Consider the following 19,004-nt stretch of genomic DNA (forward strand, 5'->3'; position numbering starts at 1 on the left):
CTTTCATAGTCAAAAATCCCTAATTTTACAACTCAGCAAAAAAGTCAAATAACCTAATTTAAAAATGGGCAAAGGACCTAAATAGAAATTTTTCCAAAGAAGACATACATATGGCCAACAGTAGATGAAAAGGTGGTCCATATCACTAATCATCAGGGAAATGCAAATCAAAATTACAATTAGATTGCACCTCATACCTATTAGAATCGCTATTACCAAAAAGACAAGTGATGGAGAGGATATGGAGACAGGGGAGCCCTGTGCATTGTTGGTGGGAATATAAACTGGTACAGCCACTATGGAATTTCCTAAAAACTTAAAAGTAGACCCAGCAATCCCACTTCTGGATTTCCAAAGGATACAAAATCAGTATCTCAAAGAAGTATCTGTACTCCCATGTTCACTGCAGCATTATTTCACAATAGACAAGTATGGAAACAACTTTAAGTGTTCATTGACAGATAAAGAAGATATAAATATATAGATAGATGATACAGATATATATATATAGATATAGATATAGATATATAGAGATATAGATATCTCATGAAATATTATTCAGCCTTAGAAAAGAAGGAAATTCTGCCTTTTTCAACAACATAGATGAACCTGGAAGGTTCAAATGTGCTAGAGACTCTTGAGAGATGAATCTTTTGGTGAGAGATTACAATAGATGTGGGATTGAATGTGGATTTTTTAAAAAAATGAAAACAGCACTATAAATAATGTTTCAAGAAATCTGGCTATGAAATAAAGACAGAATCATAGCTGCACAAAGATTCATTATCTCACTTAATCCTCCAAATTACTATTATCTTTATTTTACAAATGAGGAAACTGAAGCTTGGAGAGATCAAGTCACTTGAAAAGTTTACAAAATGAACCCAATTTTCTTATCTCTTCTAGATAATCCCTAAAAGTCTTTCTACCTCCAAGAAAAAAAATGAAAAAATATACCTCTCTTTCTGTTCCACAGTCATAATAAATTTAGCATTTTTCACAAGAACAGAAGCAGCCTGTTGCACACCTTTCCTTGTTGCACAAAACTAAAAATGAATGAATAATTTTTGTATTAATCATATTAAAAGCTGAGCATTACACTAAAAAAATAAGCAATCAACAATCCATACCACAAGTGTAGGTTTCTGGTCAGAGTACTCTTGTATAACACTGGCAATTTTGTAGTTGAGGGTTAAATCAAACTTAAATTCAGTTTGGTTACTACAACAGGGAAATCCAAGGACCACTTTCTGAAGTTTCACTGGTCTATGTCTCTCATCCATTTTCAGACATATAGCAGGTCTTTCACCATTTGAAAGCCATTCTGCAATCTTTAAATAATAGAAATATACACATTAAGAGTTTTTTCTAATGAAGTTTTATGGCTAAATATAACCCAATTTATAGACTACTTTAAAGTCAAAGTATAAAAATATTTAATCAAATAGTTTTTTCAATATTACATATTTCATTGACACTATCCTATTAATATATTGGTAAATATGATCCATAGTATTTCAAGATTATATCCACTTTTCACCATGATAAACTTCCAATTAATTATTATTTTATTTTACTTTCCTTCTTATGAGTCTAAAGTAAAATTAAATTGATTTTAGAAGAGAAATTGAATTTCTCACTATCATTGTAATTTCTTTGCTATTTTTTCAGAACTATGTCTAGATACAGCTGACACTTTGGTGTTGTCCTAAGTACTAGCTAAAGAATAGCAAAGTAATGGTTGGCTTAGATTGGTAAGGGTTGACAAGTTCCAAACAAAGAACAAATAAATACTTGAGAGATGGCAGGACCAAAAGCATGTCAGACTAAATGCTAGAGTCACTAGCTGGAACTGTGGTGAGCAATGGTGAAGCAATCTTATCTTCATATAGCCTGCTTAGCAATCAGACTTTATGCCCTGTATGAACCTGACCATTGTTTTGACTGAAAGATGGATTAATGAGTTTCTAGTTGCATAGGAAGGAATTATTAAAATATTTTCAAGGCTATCGTGGTTAGGAATGAGATCACACAAGAACTTACAGTTTGAAAACAGCAAAAGGCCAATTTTGAAGACCGTAATTTAGGGGAAAACTGAGAAAGAGGACTTGTAGAAGAGACAGGGAAATAGCTTTCACAGAAGTAGTGATTATCACAACAGGAAAGAGTTTCAAGAATCAACAGGATAGCCCAGCCAGCATGGCTCAGTGGTTGAGCGTCGAGTTATGAACCAGGAAGTCACGGTTTGATTCCTGATCAGAGCATATGTCCAGGTTGCGGGCTCAATCCCCAGTGTGGGGCATGCAGGAGGCAGCTGATCAATAATTCTCTCATCATTGATGTTTCTTTCTCTCCCTCTCCCTTCCTCTCTGAAATAAATAAAAAATATATTTTTAAAAAAGAATCACATGATAATGGGAGCATTTATGATCTTACTCCCTGCCATGTATCATCAGTTTGTCTCAAATTAACTTGTAAAAACTTTCTTTAAAAATTACAGGATTTTTGCCCTAACCGGTTTGGCTCAGTGGATAGAGCATCGGCCTGCGGACTCAAGGGTCCCAGGTTCGATTACGGTCAAGGGCATGTACCTTGGTTGTGGGCACATACCCAGTAGGGAGTGTGCAGGAGGCAGCTGATCGATGTTTCTCTCTCATCGATGTTTCTAACTCTTTATCCCTCTCCCTTCCTCTCTGTAAAAAATCAATAAAATATATTTTTTTAAAAATTACAGGATTTTGATATTTAATAATAACTTACAAATCAAGAAGGAAAATTTAGTATCCCACTGTGAAAAAAAAAAAGGTAAAGGACATAATCTAGCAAATTGCAAAAAAAGAACTTAAAGTAGTTGAGAATATATTAAAAATATTTACTAAAGTAGAAATCAAAATTTTCAATAAAGTACCATTTTAAATAAGAAATTTGACAACTATTCAAAAGTAATAATAATTTCATTATTATACTGTCCAGTGTTAGAATACAGAGAAATGGCTGAAGGTAGAAGTATAAATGAGTATAACATTTATTGAAAGCACTGTGTCCTTACAGTTTTATATACCCTTGGACTTAGTTATTTTACTTATGATGTTTTTAAAGATACATTAATTTCAGCACTTTTTATGATAGCAAAATGTGAAAACAATCTTCCAACATTAAAACATTAGATAAATTATAATAAAACTGCAATAATTGTATTAAAGAAAACTAATGACATGGAAACATTTGTATGTGACATGTAAATCAAAAAGCATATGTATATTATGATTCCATCCTTACATCTGGAAAGACAAACACTGGATTTTTGTTGTTTATATATACTTTATAATTTTCTCTATATGAACAGCTTATTTTGTTCACGTTCTCTTGAATATGAACAAAATAAGCTGTCATTTTAAGAACAAAAATGATTGTGTCAAGTTAAAGCTAAAATCTTCCATTGGATTAGGCACTGTAACAGCTATTTGTGAAAACAATTTCTAAGAAGTAGCAAGAGGAAAAAGTCACATTATAGTGGGCTAAAAAGTAAATAGGAGTGAGAAAGCAGTGAGACTGTACTATTTTTCAAGTTTGCAAAAAAATCAAGAAAAAATAGGCCACATACACATTATAGAAAGTATAAAATGCATATAATTATTTATTTTCATGTCTGTATGCCCCAGTAACCATAAGATTATTCTCAAGGACAGGGTCTATATGTTTTCACTTTTGCATCTATCATTAGTGCTTATCTTACCACAATGCTAGGCACACAGAATTGGGGGAGGTGGATGGTAATCATCTAACCCAGTGGTCGGCAAACTGCGGCTTGTGAGCCACGTGCGGCTCTTTGGCCCCTTGAGTGTGGCTCTTCCACAAAATACCAACTTCTGCGCATGGGCCACAAAGTTTCAATCGCACACTACGTGCGCGCCCGCACGTGGTATTTTGTGGAAGAGCCACACACAATGGGCCAAAGAGCCGCATGTGGCTCGCGAGTCGCAGTTTGCCAACCACTGATCTAACCAATTATTTTTATTCCCCACCATACTTTGTTATAAAACTGGATTCAACTGGTTACAACAACCATAACATATTATTAGCCAAGCTATTACATGTTTTTGAAACTCATAAAACTAAGACTTTTAGATACTAGTAAACAACAGACTTGTACCAAAAATGTTGTATTAAAAAGAATCATCCAAATTTTATGGCCTTAATACTGCCTTCCCTATGAAATCTAATCATTACTTTCTACAACATACTTTCCTATTTAATTGGTTAGGTGCTTAACAAACAAAAAAACCCTCACTTTTTTCTAAGATTAAAATGTTTAATATTTCACTAGTTATGAAAAATATTATAAACTAAAATTCTAACTCACATCCTCAGCATTTGGAATTGTTGCAGACACAGCTACAAATCTCATTGGAATAATAGTGCTGGTATTTTCTAAAGTATGAGATAAAGACTGCACAGTTTTCATTCTGCTGACTACAACTTCAAGAGTTGGCCCACGAATTTCATCTTTTACAACATGTACCTAAGAAAGAAATCAAGGAAAAAATCATTAGCAACAAAAATAGAAATCTAATCAATTAAAATGTGAAAGAATATTAACACTCTTCTTTAAGAAAATAAGCATTTTCCAATTGAAGGCATAAAAACAAACGTATAGTTTGGTTGAAATATCTTGCTCCTATCTATTTATTCTAGTCATCTTTTTATGTTTATCTCTGAAAATGAATAATGTGTTCACTACCTCATCAATGAGAAACAGTCGAACCAGTTGAACCAAAGAGTTGTCTCTCCATTTTCTAGTCATGCTATCCCATTTCTCCTAGAGAAAAGATGCAAGTGGTTTAATGCAAGGGATTATAATGAATGTTATTAAGATATATCAATAAAATTTTTAAACTGACATGTGACAAATAATTGGCAATGTTTTAGTTAACATCTTATAAGTATCCTGAAAAATATTTTTAAAATTTGTAAGGATTTTGACAGTTATACAAGTATTTAAAAAATGGACCCCATTTATTTTTAAGTTTAACCAAAAATACTCAAAATTATAGTCTAATTACTCTTTTAAGCTCTAGCAAGATCCTCCCTCTGCATCACATAATACTTGAATAGAAGAATATATGCAATAAGTATGTTTACAAATTATCTACAATAACAAATTGCCTATTCATATCTTTTGTCTATCTTTTCCTATTTGGTTGGTTGTCTTCTGCTTATTAATTTGTAAATATCCCTTATATACCCAGAATACTATTATCTTTTGTTTGTTTGTTTTTATAATGCAAATATATTTGTCCTTCTACTTTGTATTTTTCTTTTAACGTTTTTCTTGATGAAGAGAAATAGATATTTTCTAATAAACCAAGGAAATAATAAAGTATAAATAACACCTACTGGAGTTGTCATAATAATATGGGCATGCTGAATCTCAAATAGGTCATCCATTAGTGTATCACCAGTGAGTTCTTTACAATTCAATCCTATTGGTCCAAACTTTTCTTTCCAGTCATCAAAACGCTGACTACACAGTGCTTTTATTGGTGCCACTATAACAATATAAGGTATTTATTTTGAATGTCATTAAAATTTTCACAAAAAATGTTGGTTAATAAATTTATGATAAAAATAACATATCTAGGCACTATCTAATACATATAAATTAAAAGTTAACAATAGAAGCATATCATTTAGAGTTATAAAAGTAATCACCAAACAAAACTGAAAATAGAAAAAGAGGTGACTGCTTAAGAAATTGTAACTAAGAGTAAAGAGAGGTAGGACAAGAGATTATTGTTTTTCATTATAAATCCCTTTTGTAATAATTTATTTTTTTAACCATGTGCATAAATTACTTTGATGAAAAATTTACAATATATATATACTTAAGAAAGAAGAGTTCATGTGGAAGTTTCTAGAATTACAAAATGTTTAATTTTATTTCTTCATCTTGCCTGTCTTTTTAAAAATAAACATGTAGCCTGGCTGCAGTGGCTTAGTGGTTGAGCGTCATCGACCCATGAACCAGGAGGTCACACTTAGATTCTTGGTCTGGGCACATGCCGGGGTTGCAGGCTAGATCCTTAATAGGGGGTGTACAAGAGGCAGCCGATCAATGATTCTCTCTCATCACTGATGTTTCTATCTCTCTCTCCCTCTCTCTTCCCCTTTGAAATAAAAAATATATAAATATTTAAAAAATAAACGTGTAAGGCCAAATTCTCAATTCAAATGTTACTTTTTATGTATAACTGAGAAAATGTATTTTGGATTTAATGTAACAGATGACAGAAAATGTGGTATGTTTTTATGAAAAAGTATGGAAAACCAAATACTAAGGCCTATGGGTTGAATCTGAATTTATTTCTTACTTTATCCTCACTGGTTTTTCATTATTACAATTATTACTCTTAAAATTATAAATACTTACTGTAAACAATTTTAATGTTTGACCATGGCAATGGTACTTCCATTAACAATCTTGTTATTGCAAGTTCAAACACTACAGTTTTCCCAGAACCAGTTGGAGCACAAATCACAAAATTCCTATCTGTGTAAAGAAGCTAAAATATAAAATTTGATCAATCATGGGATATATAGAATCTTTCACTCCCATTCTCAATTTATTAGAAACTATGCCATAGGAAGACTCTAAGGAATAATAATAACTCAAATATTTTCATCTTTAAATGTATTAAAATTGTTACCACCCTCATAAAATAACTATTAAAAATTTACCATTTTGTTTTATTTGTCAAAGCAATATGCCAGACCTAGAAGAAAATAATTTCTTTAGCTTCCAGAGAAAGTTTCATAAATCTAATAAATACAAACCAACCCTCCTATAAAAATCACATGCATTCATTTAACAAACATTTTTTGAGCTCCTTTAATGTCACTGAATGTGGCACTGGAGTCATAAAGATGAATGTGATCTAGTCCCTGCCCTTAGAGGGCAAACAATCTAGTAAGAACAAGCAGATAAGTAAATAATTATAATAAAATACTTACATCATCAAAGGCTTTGGACTGTATATAGTTGAAGTATGGGAATTCTTTGAAAATACTTCTAAATTTTGCCGCTTAGAATAACATTAAGGAAATATTCGGGAATTTTAAAAATTGGTTACTTTATTTAAAAATTAAGTTGAATTAATATTGACTGACAATATTTAATGATGAGCCATTAATACTTGCTATTTTGACATCATAAGAAAGGAATTAACATATATAGAGGAAGGGACCAAGATGGCAACAAAGTATGCTCCTGAATTTCCCCCTCCCACAGATTCACCAAATACACACCTATAAGCAATAAGTATGATTGCACCTACACACAGAACATTTCCCTCTGAGAGAGATCCTGAAACTTCAAGTTGAGTGATTCCTATACATTGGACGAATGAGAAAACATGAATTGAAATAGAAAGGAAAGGCTGAGACAACTCTCACCACAAATCCTACCCCTAGCACAGCACCATTCAAGTGGGAAAGAACCCCCAACTCCCACCTTTTCCCTGAAGAGCAAGGGGTTTAAAACATACATCTAGTGACCAATTTTTAAGACTCCCACCTGAAGGACAGGCCCCGAAACACCCATCGCTGTCAGCCAATAGAGCTTGCATTCACCAGTTCCACAGGACCATAGCAAAGAAGTACTTTTTAAATGGGCACAGGAACACTGTCCCCTCCCCCACACACTCAAACACACACAGGTACACATCCAAGCTCAATACAGAAGGGACAAGCTCATCTTGTTTCTCCCTGGAAGGAATATAACTGCATACTTTCTCAGCTGCTGCCTGAGGTTCTAGCTTCTAATATAACACAAATACATTGCTATTTAAGCAATTATGTTTTTATGAAGACATACAAAAACTGCTGGATTGTGATGTGTTCCTGTTAAAAGTTAAATAAGAGCATATTACTTCTCTGCTCAAATTCCCCCTTCTTTCAAATTGTATGGCTACAAAGCCCTACATAATCTTGCCTCCTCACCTCCACTTTTGTGTTTCTGACCTTCTGTCCTACTTGACTAATCTCCTCTACGTATATTGAATTCTTTTCTGGTCTTCAAAAACATTAGCCAGACTATTGTCCAGACTGTTCTTTCTTTCAAATTTCCTTGGCTCTTTCACTTCCTTCTATTGCTTACATCTCACCTTCTCAGAAAGACCTACCCTAATTACTATATCTATCCTATATAATAAAAGCCTAATATGCTAAGTGTCCGGTTGACCGGTCTGCAGTTCAACCAATCAAAGTGTAATATGCTAATGATATGCTAAGACCTCTCAACCACTTGCTATAATGTGCACTGACCATCAGAGGGCAGACAGTTGACCGGTCGACCAGTTGCTATGACGTGCACTGACCCCCAGGGAGCAGACGCTCTGACTGGTAGGTTAGTTTGCTGCTGGGGTCCAGCTGATCGGGACTGAGCGAGACAGGCGGACACACTCTAGAGCCCTCCCATGGTCCCTTCCCGGTTGGCTAACCTCCTGCATCCCTCCCCGGCCCTGATCGTGCACCAGTGGGGTCCCTCGGCCTGGTCTGTGCCCTCTCGAAATCCGAGACCCCTCTGGGGATGTCAGAGAGCTAGTTTTGGCCCAGCAGTAGAATGGCCAGTCACTATGACATGCACTGACCACCAGGGGGCAGATGCTCAATGCAGGAGCTGCCCCCTGATAGTCAGTGCACTCCCACAGGGGGAACACTGCTCAGCCAGAAGCCGGGCTCACAGCTGGTGAGCGCAGCGGTGGTGGCGGGAGCCTCTCCAACCTCCATAGCAGCGCTAAGGATGTCTGACTGATGGCTTAGGCCTGCTCTCCCAGAGGGGAGAGGACCTAAGCCGTCAGTCAGACATCCCCCGAGGGCTCCCAGACTTCGAGAGAGCACAGGCCAGGCTGAGGGACTACCTCCCCCCCAAGTGTATGAATTTTGTGCACTGGGCCTCTAGTTTAAATAATATAAATCCATACATGAGATCACTATTTGTCTTATATCTCTATACTTTTATACTTTTGACTAAAAGGTCTAATAGCCCAGGAATAAAAAATGCAAAGAAGAAAAGTTTAAAAGTGAAAATTTATTCATAAGCATAAAAATAAAAAAATGTTCCAAAAATAATTGATATTTACCTATCTTAGAAAATAAAATGTGTATAAATGAACAGATAAAAAATTTAATTTTGTTATTCTAGTCCATGCTATCATTTACTTATCTAAATACATAAAATTTCCTTTGATTCATGTTACTTAAATCAATTATTTTTATATAATATCATTTACATATATTGTTTTGTTACAGCATAAAGGCAATAATTTTTTTTATTTTTTTTATTTTTTTTAAAATATATAATATATATTTTATTGATTTTTTTACAGAGTGGAAGGAAGAGGGATAGAGAGTTAGAAACATCGATGAGAGAGAAATATCAATCAGCTGCCTCCCGCACACCCCCTACTGGGGATGTGCCCGCAACCCAGGTACATGCACTTGACCGGAATCGAACCTGGAACCCTTCAGTCCGCAGGCCGACGCTCTATCCACTGAGCCAAACCGGTTACGGCAAGGCAATAATTTTTAAATGATATCATATTCTTTACATTCATGTCTTCATTCCTTCAATGAACTTATCATATTCAGAACTAATTAGATTTATGCTAAGTTCTTCAGATTCCCTCCTGGGCCCTGATCGTGCACCGGTGCGGTCCCTCGGCCTGGTCTGCACCCTCTCGCAATCCAGGACCCCTCGGGGAATGTCGGAGAGATGGTTTTGACCCGATCCCACAGGGGGAGCACTGCTCAGCCAGAAGCCGGGCTCATGGCTGGTGAGTGCAGCGGTGGTGGCAGGAGTCTCTCCTGCCTCCGCGGCAGTGCTAAGGATGTCTGACTGCTGGCCATCAGTTGGACATCCCCCTAGGGCTCCCAGACTGCGAGAGGGTGCAGGCCCGGCTGAGGGACCCCCAAGTGCACGAATTTCATGCACTGGGCCTCTAGTCTATATACATATACAGATATATATATATATATATATATATATATATATATATATATATATATATATATATATATATATATAAAAGCCTAAGTGACTGGTTGACTGGTCGACCGCTCAACTGGTCGAACAGTAGCTATGACACACATTGACCACCAGGGGGCAGATGCTCAATGCAGGAGCTGCCCCCTGGTGGTCAGTGCGCTCCCACAGTGGGAGCGCCGCTCAGCTGACCAACGGCACCAGACACCAGGCTCATGGCTGGCAAGTGCAGCTGTGGCAGTATGAGCCTCTCCCTCCCCCATCCAGATTGGGACCAGGATGGGGACTGGCATTGGGACTGACTGGGCACGAGTCTGCAGCTGCTTCTTGGTCATGGGTGTGCCGGTATCACCCTAGGACGGGCGCATGAAGACCGCAGCAGAGTGGCAGAGAGCCTACCAAGCAGTGGCAGAGGCTGGAGCAGGGAGGCTGGGATGAGTGGGAGTGGCGCACCTGGCCCAGGCTGGGGCTCCTCCCTGGCCGCCTGCCACTTTGGGTACTACTACATCCCTTGGGGGATGTAGGACTGCCAGTTTCAACCAATCCCCACAGGCCAGGCTGAGGGACTCCACTGGTGCACGAATCTGTGCAATGGGCTTCTAGTATAATTATAATCCTGAATCCCTGATCCCAGCATCCCCAAGTTAATCATCTTTACTCTGCTCCACTTTTTCCTTTCTCCCTATTACTCATTACCTTCTAAAATACTATATGACTTATTTATACACTTACAATTGTTCAAATCTATCCTCTCTCCAAAGAAAGTTAAGTCCTTAAGGACAATGATTCATTGTCTGTTTTCTTAACTGACATATCCCACATACCTGAACAGTGTCTGGCACATACTAAGCAGCCAATTAATATCGATTTGCATTTATTAGGTCAAGCAAATAATTTACAAATTTTCATTTTACTTTCAGTTTTGCAGAGTGTCAGAATATTTGTGCCAAAACAAAATGTAATTTCAAATTTGTTAATCCATCAGCTTTTGAAGGAATCTCATTTTTCCTCAAAAGGTGTCTCTTCCTATAAAATATTTATTTGTAACAAGCCCACATGTGGGCCATCATGCTGGTTTTTCTCTCATTAGGTAGTTCCACGTTCACAAAAATGAATCTCTAATTCCAAGTAGATATAGAATCAGTTTTCTATTCATGGGAAAACTCAGCTACTAACATTGTTTATCATCATTATCAACACTTGGTATCAAATTTTTCCTTTCATTCAACAAACTCTCAGCAGTGTCACTGCCATTATATGTTATTACATGTAGGAAAATGTCTGCAGAACTGAAAATGACAAGATTACTGTGGCAACAACAATCTGACCAAACTTCTATTGTTCTGAGGATTCAAATACAGTAAAATATTGGAAAAGAAGCAGAACATAAGTTGTATTCCCAAACTCTAAAATTATCATCAATAGTATTCAGTATTCAACTTTATTTTTTAAAGTATGTTTTTGTTATTGATTTCAGAGAGAAGGGAGAGCTAGAGATAGAAACATTAATTATGAGGAAGAATCATCAATTGGCTGCCTCCTGCATGCCCTCTCCCCTCTCCCCAACTGGGGATTGACCCTACAACCTGGGCGTGTGCCCTGACTGGGAATTGAACTGTGACCTCCTGGTACATGGGTCCACACTCAACCATTGAGCCACACCAGCTGGATTCAACTGTAATTTAAATACTATAGGCCTGGTGCGCCTATAGTATTTGGTCAGTGCGTGTCATAGCAGTTGTTCTGGTCATTCCAGTCATTAGGTCATATTATCTGTTAGGCTTTTATATATATAGATATGCTTGGAAACAATAAAGTGTAGCAACTCAGTGAGCTTGACAGCAAAAGAACTTTTTGAACAATACAATGGACACAATAGTAGCTAGTAGTCTTAATCAACAGAGACCTAAACAATAGAATCACTTCAGCTATACTATCTAATAAAAGAGTAATATGCAAATTAACTATCACTCCAACACAAAGATGGCGGCACCCAGTCCTCTCAGCCCTGCTGGAGTCCTCCAGTCCCAGGGGCAGCCGCTGAGAGCAGGGCCTGCTTGGCCATCGCCATGGTGACCCAGGAGCGGCCAAGCGGGCCCCGCAGACAGTGCACAGCAGAGCCTGCTTGGCCATTGCCTGTGGCGACCCAGGAGCAGCCAAGCGGGCCCCGCAGACAGCAGAGAACCACGGGGAACAGGCCTAAGCCATCAGTAGGACATCCCCTGAGGGCTCCCAGATTGGAGAGGGTGCAGGTTGGGCTGAGGGACACCCCCTGCATGAATTTCGTGCACCAGGCCTCTAGTACTAATATAACATGAAAAAAAAGAAGAAAAAGAATACTATATTTATTAGAAAAAATAAGGGCAACAAAACAATTAAATGTCAAAATTTTAACACTGACTATTAATATTAAATTAGTTCTCCCCCCAAAAAAAAATCTCTAAAATTCTCCAAAAGTTATTGTCATATTATGGCAAGTTCCAGTAAGGGATAGGAAGAATTTTCCATCATACAGACAATAAAACTAACTTCAAGTGTTTACTGCTAACCTGTTTTCCTATGTTCCCACCATATTTAGATCACCTTAGAGAAGGAAGCACAGCAGGAATGAGACCACACGCTGAACAGAAGCACTAAAAGCTGGCTATGTCTGCAGTTATTACATCATCATATGTAACCCTCTTATTGTTCCCTCCTCCATTCTAACACAGTTCAGTTATCTGCATTGGACGAAACTTTTCACAAGGGATAAGGCAAGTATTTTATTTTTTAATTTTGGTTAATCCTCACCAGAGGATATTTTTTTCTACTGATTTTTAGAGAATGGAAGGGACAGGGAGAGACAGAGAGAGAGAAACATCACTGTGAGAGAGACATATGGATTGGTTGCCTCCCGTATGTGCCCTGACAGAGTAGGGATGGAGCCTATAACCAAGGTATGCTCTTGACCGGAATCAAACTGAGAACCTTTAGTCCATGGGCCTATGCTCTATCCACTGAGCAAAACTGGGTAGGGCCAGGCAAGTATTTTCTAACCACAGTTCAGAATTATCTCAATGTTCAGAGTACCCAGGATTAGAATCACTCTCCCCTAGATTTCTCTAGCTCAACCGCCCAATATCTGGAATTTACTTTCTGTTTTGACAATTAGATCATAACTTTTTGTGGATTTTAAGTGCCTTTCCCCAGCTTTTGAGTCACTAATTCTGTACTCCTAAAGCACAATTTTGATGATATATAGCTTAACTTGCTCAAAAATTCTGCATGGTTTCTCCTCATTGCTTAATAAATTTATTAAAAATAAAAACAAAAACTTTTGACCTTGGTATTCATGGCAGTAAATTTTCTGATCCTAAGATACTTATCCAACATTATTTCCTACTACTGACTTAATCATAACTTTCATTTCAGCCAAACTGGAATGCTTGTTCTTTCCAAACACATTCCACACTTTTACCCTCACCCATCCTTGCTCGTGGATACACTTTTGCAAGAACATCTTTGTTACTTAATCGGCCTTTCAAGTATAGGGTGTCCCCCCCGCCCCCCAAAAAATGTATACATACTTTAACAGCTGATAACTCAATTTTGAAAATGAAATGTATTTTAATAAACACTGCCTTTATATTTATTTAAAGTATGTATACATTTACTCAAAGTATGTATACATTTGGAGACAGGAAGATAAATAAGGTCCTTGCCTTCATAGAGTCCATAGATCATAGGGAAGTAGTCATAAAAACAGCTAATAAATTATAATAAAATAGAATAAGTACACTCTTATAGACATAACACAGGGTATCAAAGAAGCAAAAAAAAAAAAGATGTTATCTCCAGAACATACATATGCACTCTAAATATGTAAACCAGATTATAAGTGTAAACCATTAATTAGGTTCTTTCAAAAAATGCTAGATTTGTAAAAATGTGCCCAATTCACTGTATGCCCCATTCTCATTCATTTTTCTCCTTCCCATATTGATCCCAATATGTTTTCCTTCCCAAAATATAAGAAATTGTATCAATTTGTAAGTAAATATGCTCAGAGTTCATCCAATAATACAAACTCATTTCTGTACTTATCTTGTCCCAGACTGGTAACAAGCAGTTTACAAACTGGCACCAGAATGCAGACCACACTTTGAATAGCACTATCACGCAACTGGGTCTCTTACATGACCCAAAATATTCACTTTCCCTCTTTTTCTTTGTCAACCAAAATAAACAGAGACACAATGAAACACAGTGTTTAAAAATTATGATTTCAAATAAAAGCTACCGTACTAAAATAATTTAAAGGATACGAATTTCTGTGACAGCCTTCAAGGAATCTAAATCATTTCCTGTTACCCCTAAAATGAAAATCCTACATGTGTATATAGATATTTTTTAACCTTTCTCATAAAAACTGTTTCAATAAAATGTGCATAACCTTTTATTGACAGCACAGCTAAAAATACTATATCACAGTTTAGAATATAATGCAATATAATTAGAAAATGCAGCAATTGCACAAAGAGTGTTACCCTATTCAAACTTACTATATTTTTGTATTCTTCCCTATGCTAAGAAATACAGACTAGTTTGTACTTTTATAAACCAAGTGAAAAAGCAAGGAATTACCTTGAGCTTCATGAGGCTGGGATGCAACTGAAAAAGATGGTGCTTTGATTATGACTTCTCTGATTTCAGAAGCAGAAAAAGCATCACTTGCTGTAAACATGTTAACATCTGAATATTGAGGTTTCTGCTTACTATTGCTACATTTCCAGGATTTCCCTTTGTTCATTTCTGTTTGGGCAATTTTCCCTGAGCCAACATGAGAATCCAAGTTTCCACTGTCACTAGAATAAGCACTCCCATGTATATTGTCAGATATTTTAAATAATCTGCAAAAAAACAAAAAAAGGAAAAACGTGTGCATGTGAAAAACTATCATAAAATTGGTTCCTTTAAAAACACCTGTAAATTATGGTTTATTCAAACACAAAAATTAATCATTCTCCTAAAACATAATTTGTTAAGTTTACCTCTGAATTATGTATTTTCACTTTCCTAAAACTCAGATAAATCTATTTGTGGTAGCCAGTCTCCGAGATCGCCCCAATGATCCTTGTCTCCTGGTATTCACATCTTTCTGTAGTTTCCTATTTCAAATCAGGACTAGCTGTGTGACTAGCAGAGTACTATGGAATCCAAATTTATAAAAGCATAAAAAACAATAAATACTTGGGAATAAATTTAACAAAATAAGTATAAGACTTGTCCATAAAACATCATTGAAAAAATTTTAAAAACTTAAATAAATGGAAAGATATCCCATGTTGATAGATTGGAAGACTTACTGTTATTAAGATAGCAATACTCCTCAAGTTGATCTTCAGATTCAATACAATACCTATCAAAATCCCAGCTGGCTTCTTTGCAGAAATTTATCCTAAAATTCATATGAAAATGCAAAGAACCAAGAATAGCCAAAAACAATCTTGAAAAAAGGAATAAAGTTGGAGGACTCACCACTTACTGATTTAAAACCTTACTACAAAGCTACAGCAATTAAAACATGTGGGATATGCCAGTATGAGATATATCCTTATGTCAGGCATAAGTACAGAAATATTAATCAATGGTATAGAATTGAGAATTCAGAAATAAACCTTTATGTGTTATAATAGGAAATATAAATTTGGTCTTTTTTTTCTAGCTCCTGGCACAGAGGAATTTCCTGTGTGGTAGAAGTGATAGAAGCATTTTTCATTATTTATAAGAAGGCCCTTTCAATCATATCTGAGTTTATGCTAATGAAGTGACTCTTCTAGGGCCCCTAGATGGTTTCAGGATGGGGATGATGCCAGAAAGACAAAATCTTGATTACAGGTTTGAAACTTTTAGCCCCACTGCTGACATTCAAGGAGGGGAAAGGGGCTGGAGACTGAGTTCGATCACCAATGGCCAATGATTTAATAATGAAACTGCCATGATTGGAAACACCCCTAAATAACAGGGGGTTCTGAGAGCTTCTGGATTGATGAACACATCTAGGTACTGAAAGGGTAACACACTTAGAAAGGGCATGGAGGCTGAGTGTGCCCTCCCTCTCCATACCTTGCATCTCTTTCATTTGGCTGTTCCTAAGTTGGATCCTTTATAATGAACTGATAAATGTAAGTAAAATGTTTTCCTGAATTCTGTGAATCATTCTAGCAAATTATCAAACATAATGTGCAGTCATGGGAACTCCCAAATTTGTAGTCTGCAAGGCAGAATTGTGGGTAACCTGGCACCCTATTTGTGGCAGGGATCTGTAGTGGGGCAGTCTTGTGGGACTAAGCCATTAACCTGTGCAATCTGACACTGACTCTGGGAGTTAGTGTAAAAACTGAATTATTGGTTATCCATTCAAATCAGAGAATTCGCTGGTGTCAGAAAACCTCCATACCTTACATTCATAGTCAATTGATTGTCAATGAGGGTGCCATTACATTCAAAGGAGAAAAATTAGTGTTTGTTTGATTGTTTGTTTGTTTTCAACAAATGGTGCTGGAACAACTGGACATCTACATGCAAAAAAAAAAATGAAGATGGACTCTTACCTTGCACCATACTTTTAAAAAAATTAACTCAAAATGGATCAGAGACCTCAATGTAAGAGATAAAATGCTGAGAAGAAAAGTAGGAGTAATTCTTCCCAACCCTAGATTAGGCAATGGTTTCTTAGATATGACACCAAAAGCCCAAGCAATAACAACAACAAAAATTGGGTTTCATCAAAATTAAAACTTTTGTACTGCTAAGGACACCATCAAAAAAGTGAAAAACAACATTCACAATGGGAGAAAATATTTGCAAATCATATAGTTGATAAGGGACTTTTATCCAGAATATATAAAGAACTCTGAAAACACAATAAAAAGACAAATAACCCTGGCCAGGTGGCTCAGTTGGTTGGAGTGTCATCCCATACACCAAAAGGTTGTGGGTTCGATTTCTGATCAGGGCACATACCTAGGTTGCAGGTTCAATCCCCAGTTAGGGTATGTACAGAAGGCAAAAGATCGATGTTTCTCTTTCACATTGATGTTTTTCTCTCTCTCCCTCCCTCTCTTTTTACAAATCAATAAAACACACACACATATCCTCAGGTGAGGATAAAAAGATAAATATATAAAAATAAAAAGACAAATAACCCAATTAAAAAACAGGCAAAGGATTTGAGTAGACATTGCCCCAAGAAGATACACCAAGAGCCAATAATCACATAAAAAGATGCCCAACATCATTAGTCATTAGGGAAATACAAATCAAAACCACAATGAGATACCACTTCTTCACACCCACTATAATAAAAAAGACAGACAATAACAAGGGCTAGCAAGGATGTGGAGAAATTGAAACCCTCATATATTGGCTCAGTGGTTGAGCATCGACCCATGAACCAGGAGGTCATGGTTCGATTCCTGGCCAGGGTATGTGCTTGGGTTGCTGGCTTGATCCCCAGTAAGGGGGCATGCAGGAGGCAGCCAATCAATAATTCTCTCTCATCATTGATGTTTCTATCTCTCTCTCCCTCTCTCTTTCTCTTTGAAATCAATAAAAACATATTTGAAAATAAACCACACACACGTATATTAGTGGTTGCAGGGGCTGGGCCAGGGAGAAGAATGTGGAGTAACTGTTAATGAGTATAGATTTCCCCTGGGGGAAAAACAATGTATTAAAATTAGATAGTAGTGATGGTTGCACAACTCTGAATATTCTAAAAACCATGAATTGTACACTTCAAGTTAATTAGATCTTAATAGAGCTGTTCCAAAATATTCATAGACACCAATCTCAACTGGGCCATTTACAGTGTCCAAAAATGCTACCATTATTTGAATTAGAGCTTTCCCATTCTCCATAATTTTTCCATCCTTCTCATACTTGTTCAATACCTCTACTTTTCCCCCTCAAACTCTACAGATGACCTCATCACTTATGTCATAGAGAAAACAAAAACTCCCAACTAGATCTCTTCTGAATCATAAATGCACATATCCTACCTGGACAATTTTTTAAGTACCTAAAATGAAATGTCCAAATCTGCACTCATCATCTTTCCCCAAACCTGTTCCTACTTGATAGTTTTCTATATCACGAAAGGGCACTACCATCCTTAATCATTCTGGCTCAAGCCAGAAACCTAGAAGTTCGGTCTCATGTCCAATAATTATTTAAGTCCTATGGGATTCTATCTTCTAAATAACTGTCAACTCTCTCCTTCCTGCTACCACAATCCTAGGTCTGGTTACCATTCTCTTACCTAGACTGATAAAATAACCTTCTAAATGGCCCTTCTGAATGTATTCCAACTCCCTTCTAATTCATCATACTAGAGCCAAAATGGACTTTAAATAAAAAGAAAAATCTATTTTACTCCTCAGCTTAAAACCCAGGACCTTGAACAATGGTTCTCAAATTTTACTGTGTGTAACAATCATTTAGAAAATGAGTTGAAAATAATGGTTTGTTGGTGTCATCCCCATGTTCATATAGACTGTGATTCAGAAAGTCCAAGTTAAGACCCAGGAATCCAAATTTTAATGAGCACTCCAGGTGATTCTGATGCAATAGATCCACAGGCCACAGTTTAAGAAACACTGCCTTAAGGAAAAGAATTAAATGTTACCCTGGCCTATAAGACTCTAAATGACTTGGCCCCTCTGTATCAGCTTTCTCTCTTTATAATAGGGGTGGGGAACCTTTCCTGCCAAGGGCCTTTTGGATATTTAAAACATCATTCAAGGGCCATATAAAATTATCAACTTAAAAACTAGCCTGCTCTATTTGGTCACGCATTTAATTAACTCACCCCGAATGCCTTGGTCAGGCCAGACCAAATGATTTCCGGACCTTATAAGGCCTGCAGGCCAGATGTTCCCACCCCTGCAAACTAAGGAAATTTTTTAAGAATAGGCCAAGC

The 19,004-nt window shown here is 36.7% G+C and overlaps 1 protein-coding gene across 1 annotated transcript in view; it reads right to left on the bottom strand.

Moving 5' to 3' along the window:
- HFM1 (HFM1, ATP dependent DNA helicase homolog) overlaps positions 1–19,004 on the bottom strand; it is a 93,103-nt gene that overhangs the window by 63,687 nt on the left and 10,412 nt on the right. The window contains exons 4-12 of the mRNA XM_023757679.1: positions 14,666–14,931; positions 14,347–14,394; positions 7,012–7,082; positions 6,431–6,563; positions 5,398–5,549; positions 4,742–4,819; positions 4,364–4,522; positions 1,131–1,331; positions 958–1,046 (exon numbers count right to left, since the gene is read on the bottom strand). Of these exons, the coding sequence (XP_023613447.1) occupies positions 958–1,046; positions 1,131–1,331; positions 4,364–4,522; positions 4,742–4,819; positions 5,398–5,549; positions 6,431–6,563; positions 7,012–7,082; positions 14,347–14,394; positions 14,666–14,931 (1,197 nt within the window). The remainder of the gene's footprint in view (positions 1–957; positions 1,047–1,130; positions 1,332–4,363; positions 4,523–4,741; positions 4,820–5,397; positions 5,550–6,430; positions 6,564–7,011; positions 7,083–14,346; positions 14,395–14,665; positions 14,932–19,004) is intronic.

Source organism: Myotis lucifugus, unplaced genomic scaffold (genome assembly GCF_000147115.1).
Source record: "Myotis lucifugus unplaced genomic scaffold, Myoluc2.0 scaffold_110, whole genome shotgun sequence".
Taxonomy (NCBI): Eukaryota; Metazoa; Chordata; class Mammalia; order Chiroptera; family Vespertilionidae; genus Myotis; species Myotis lucifugus.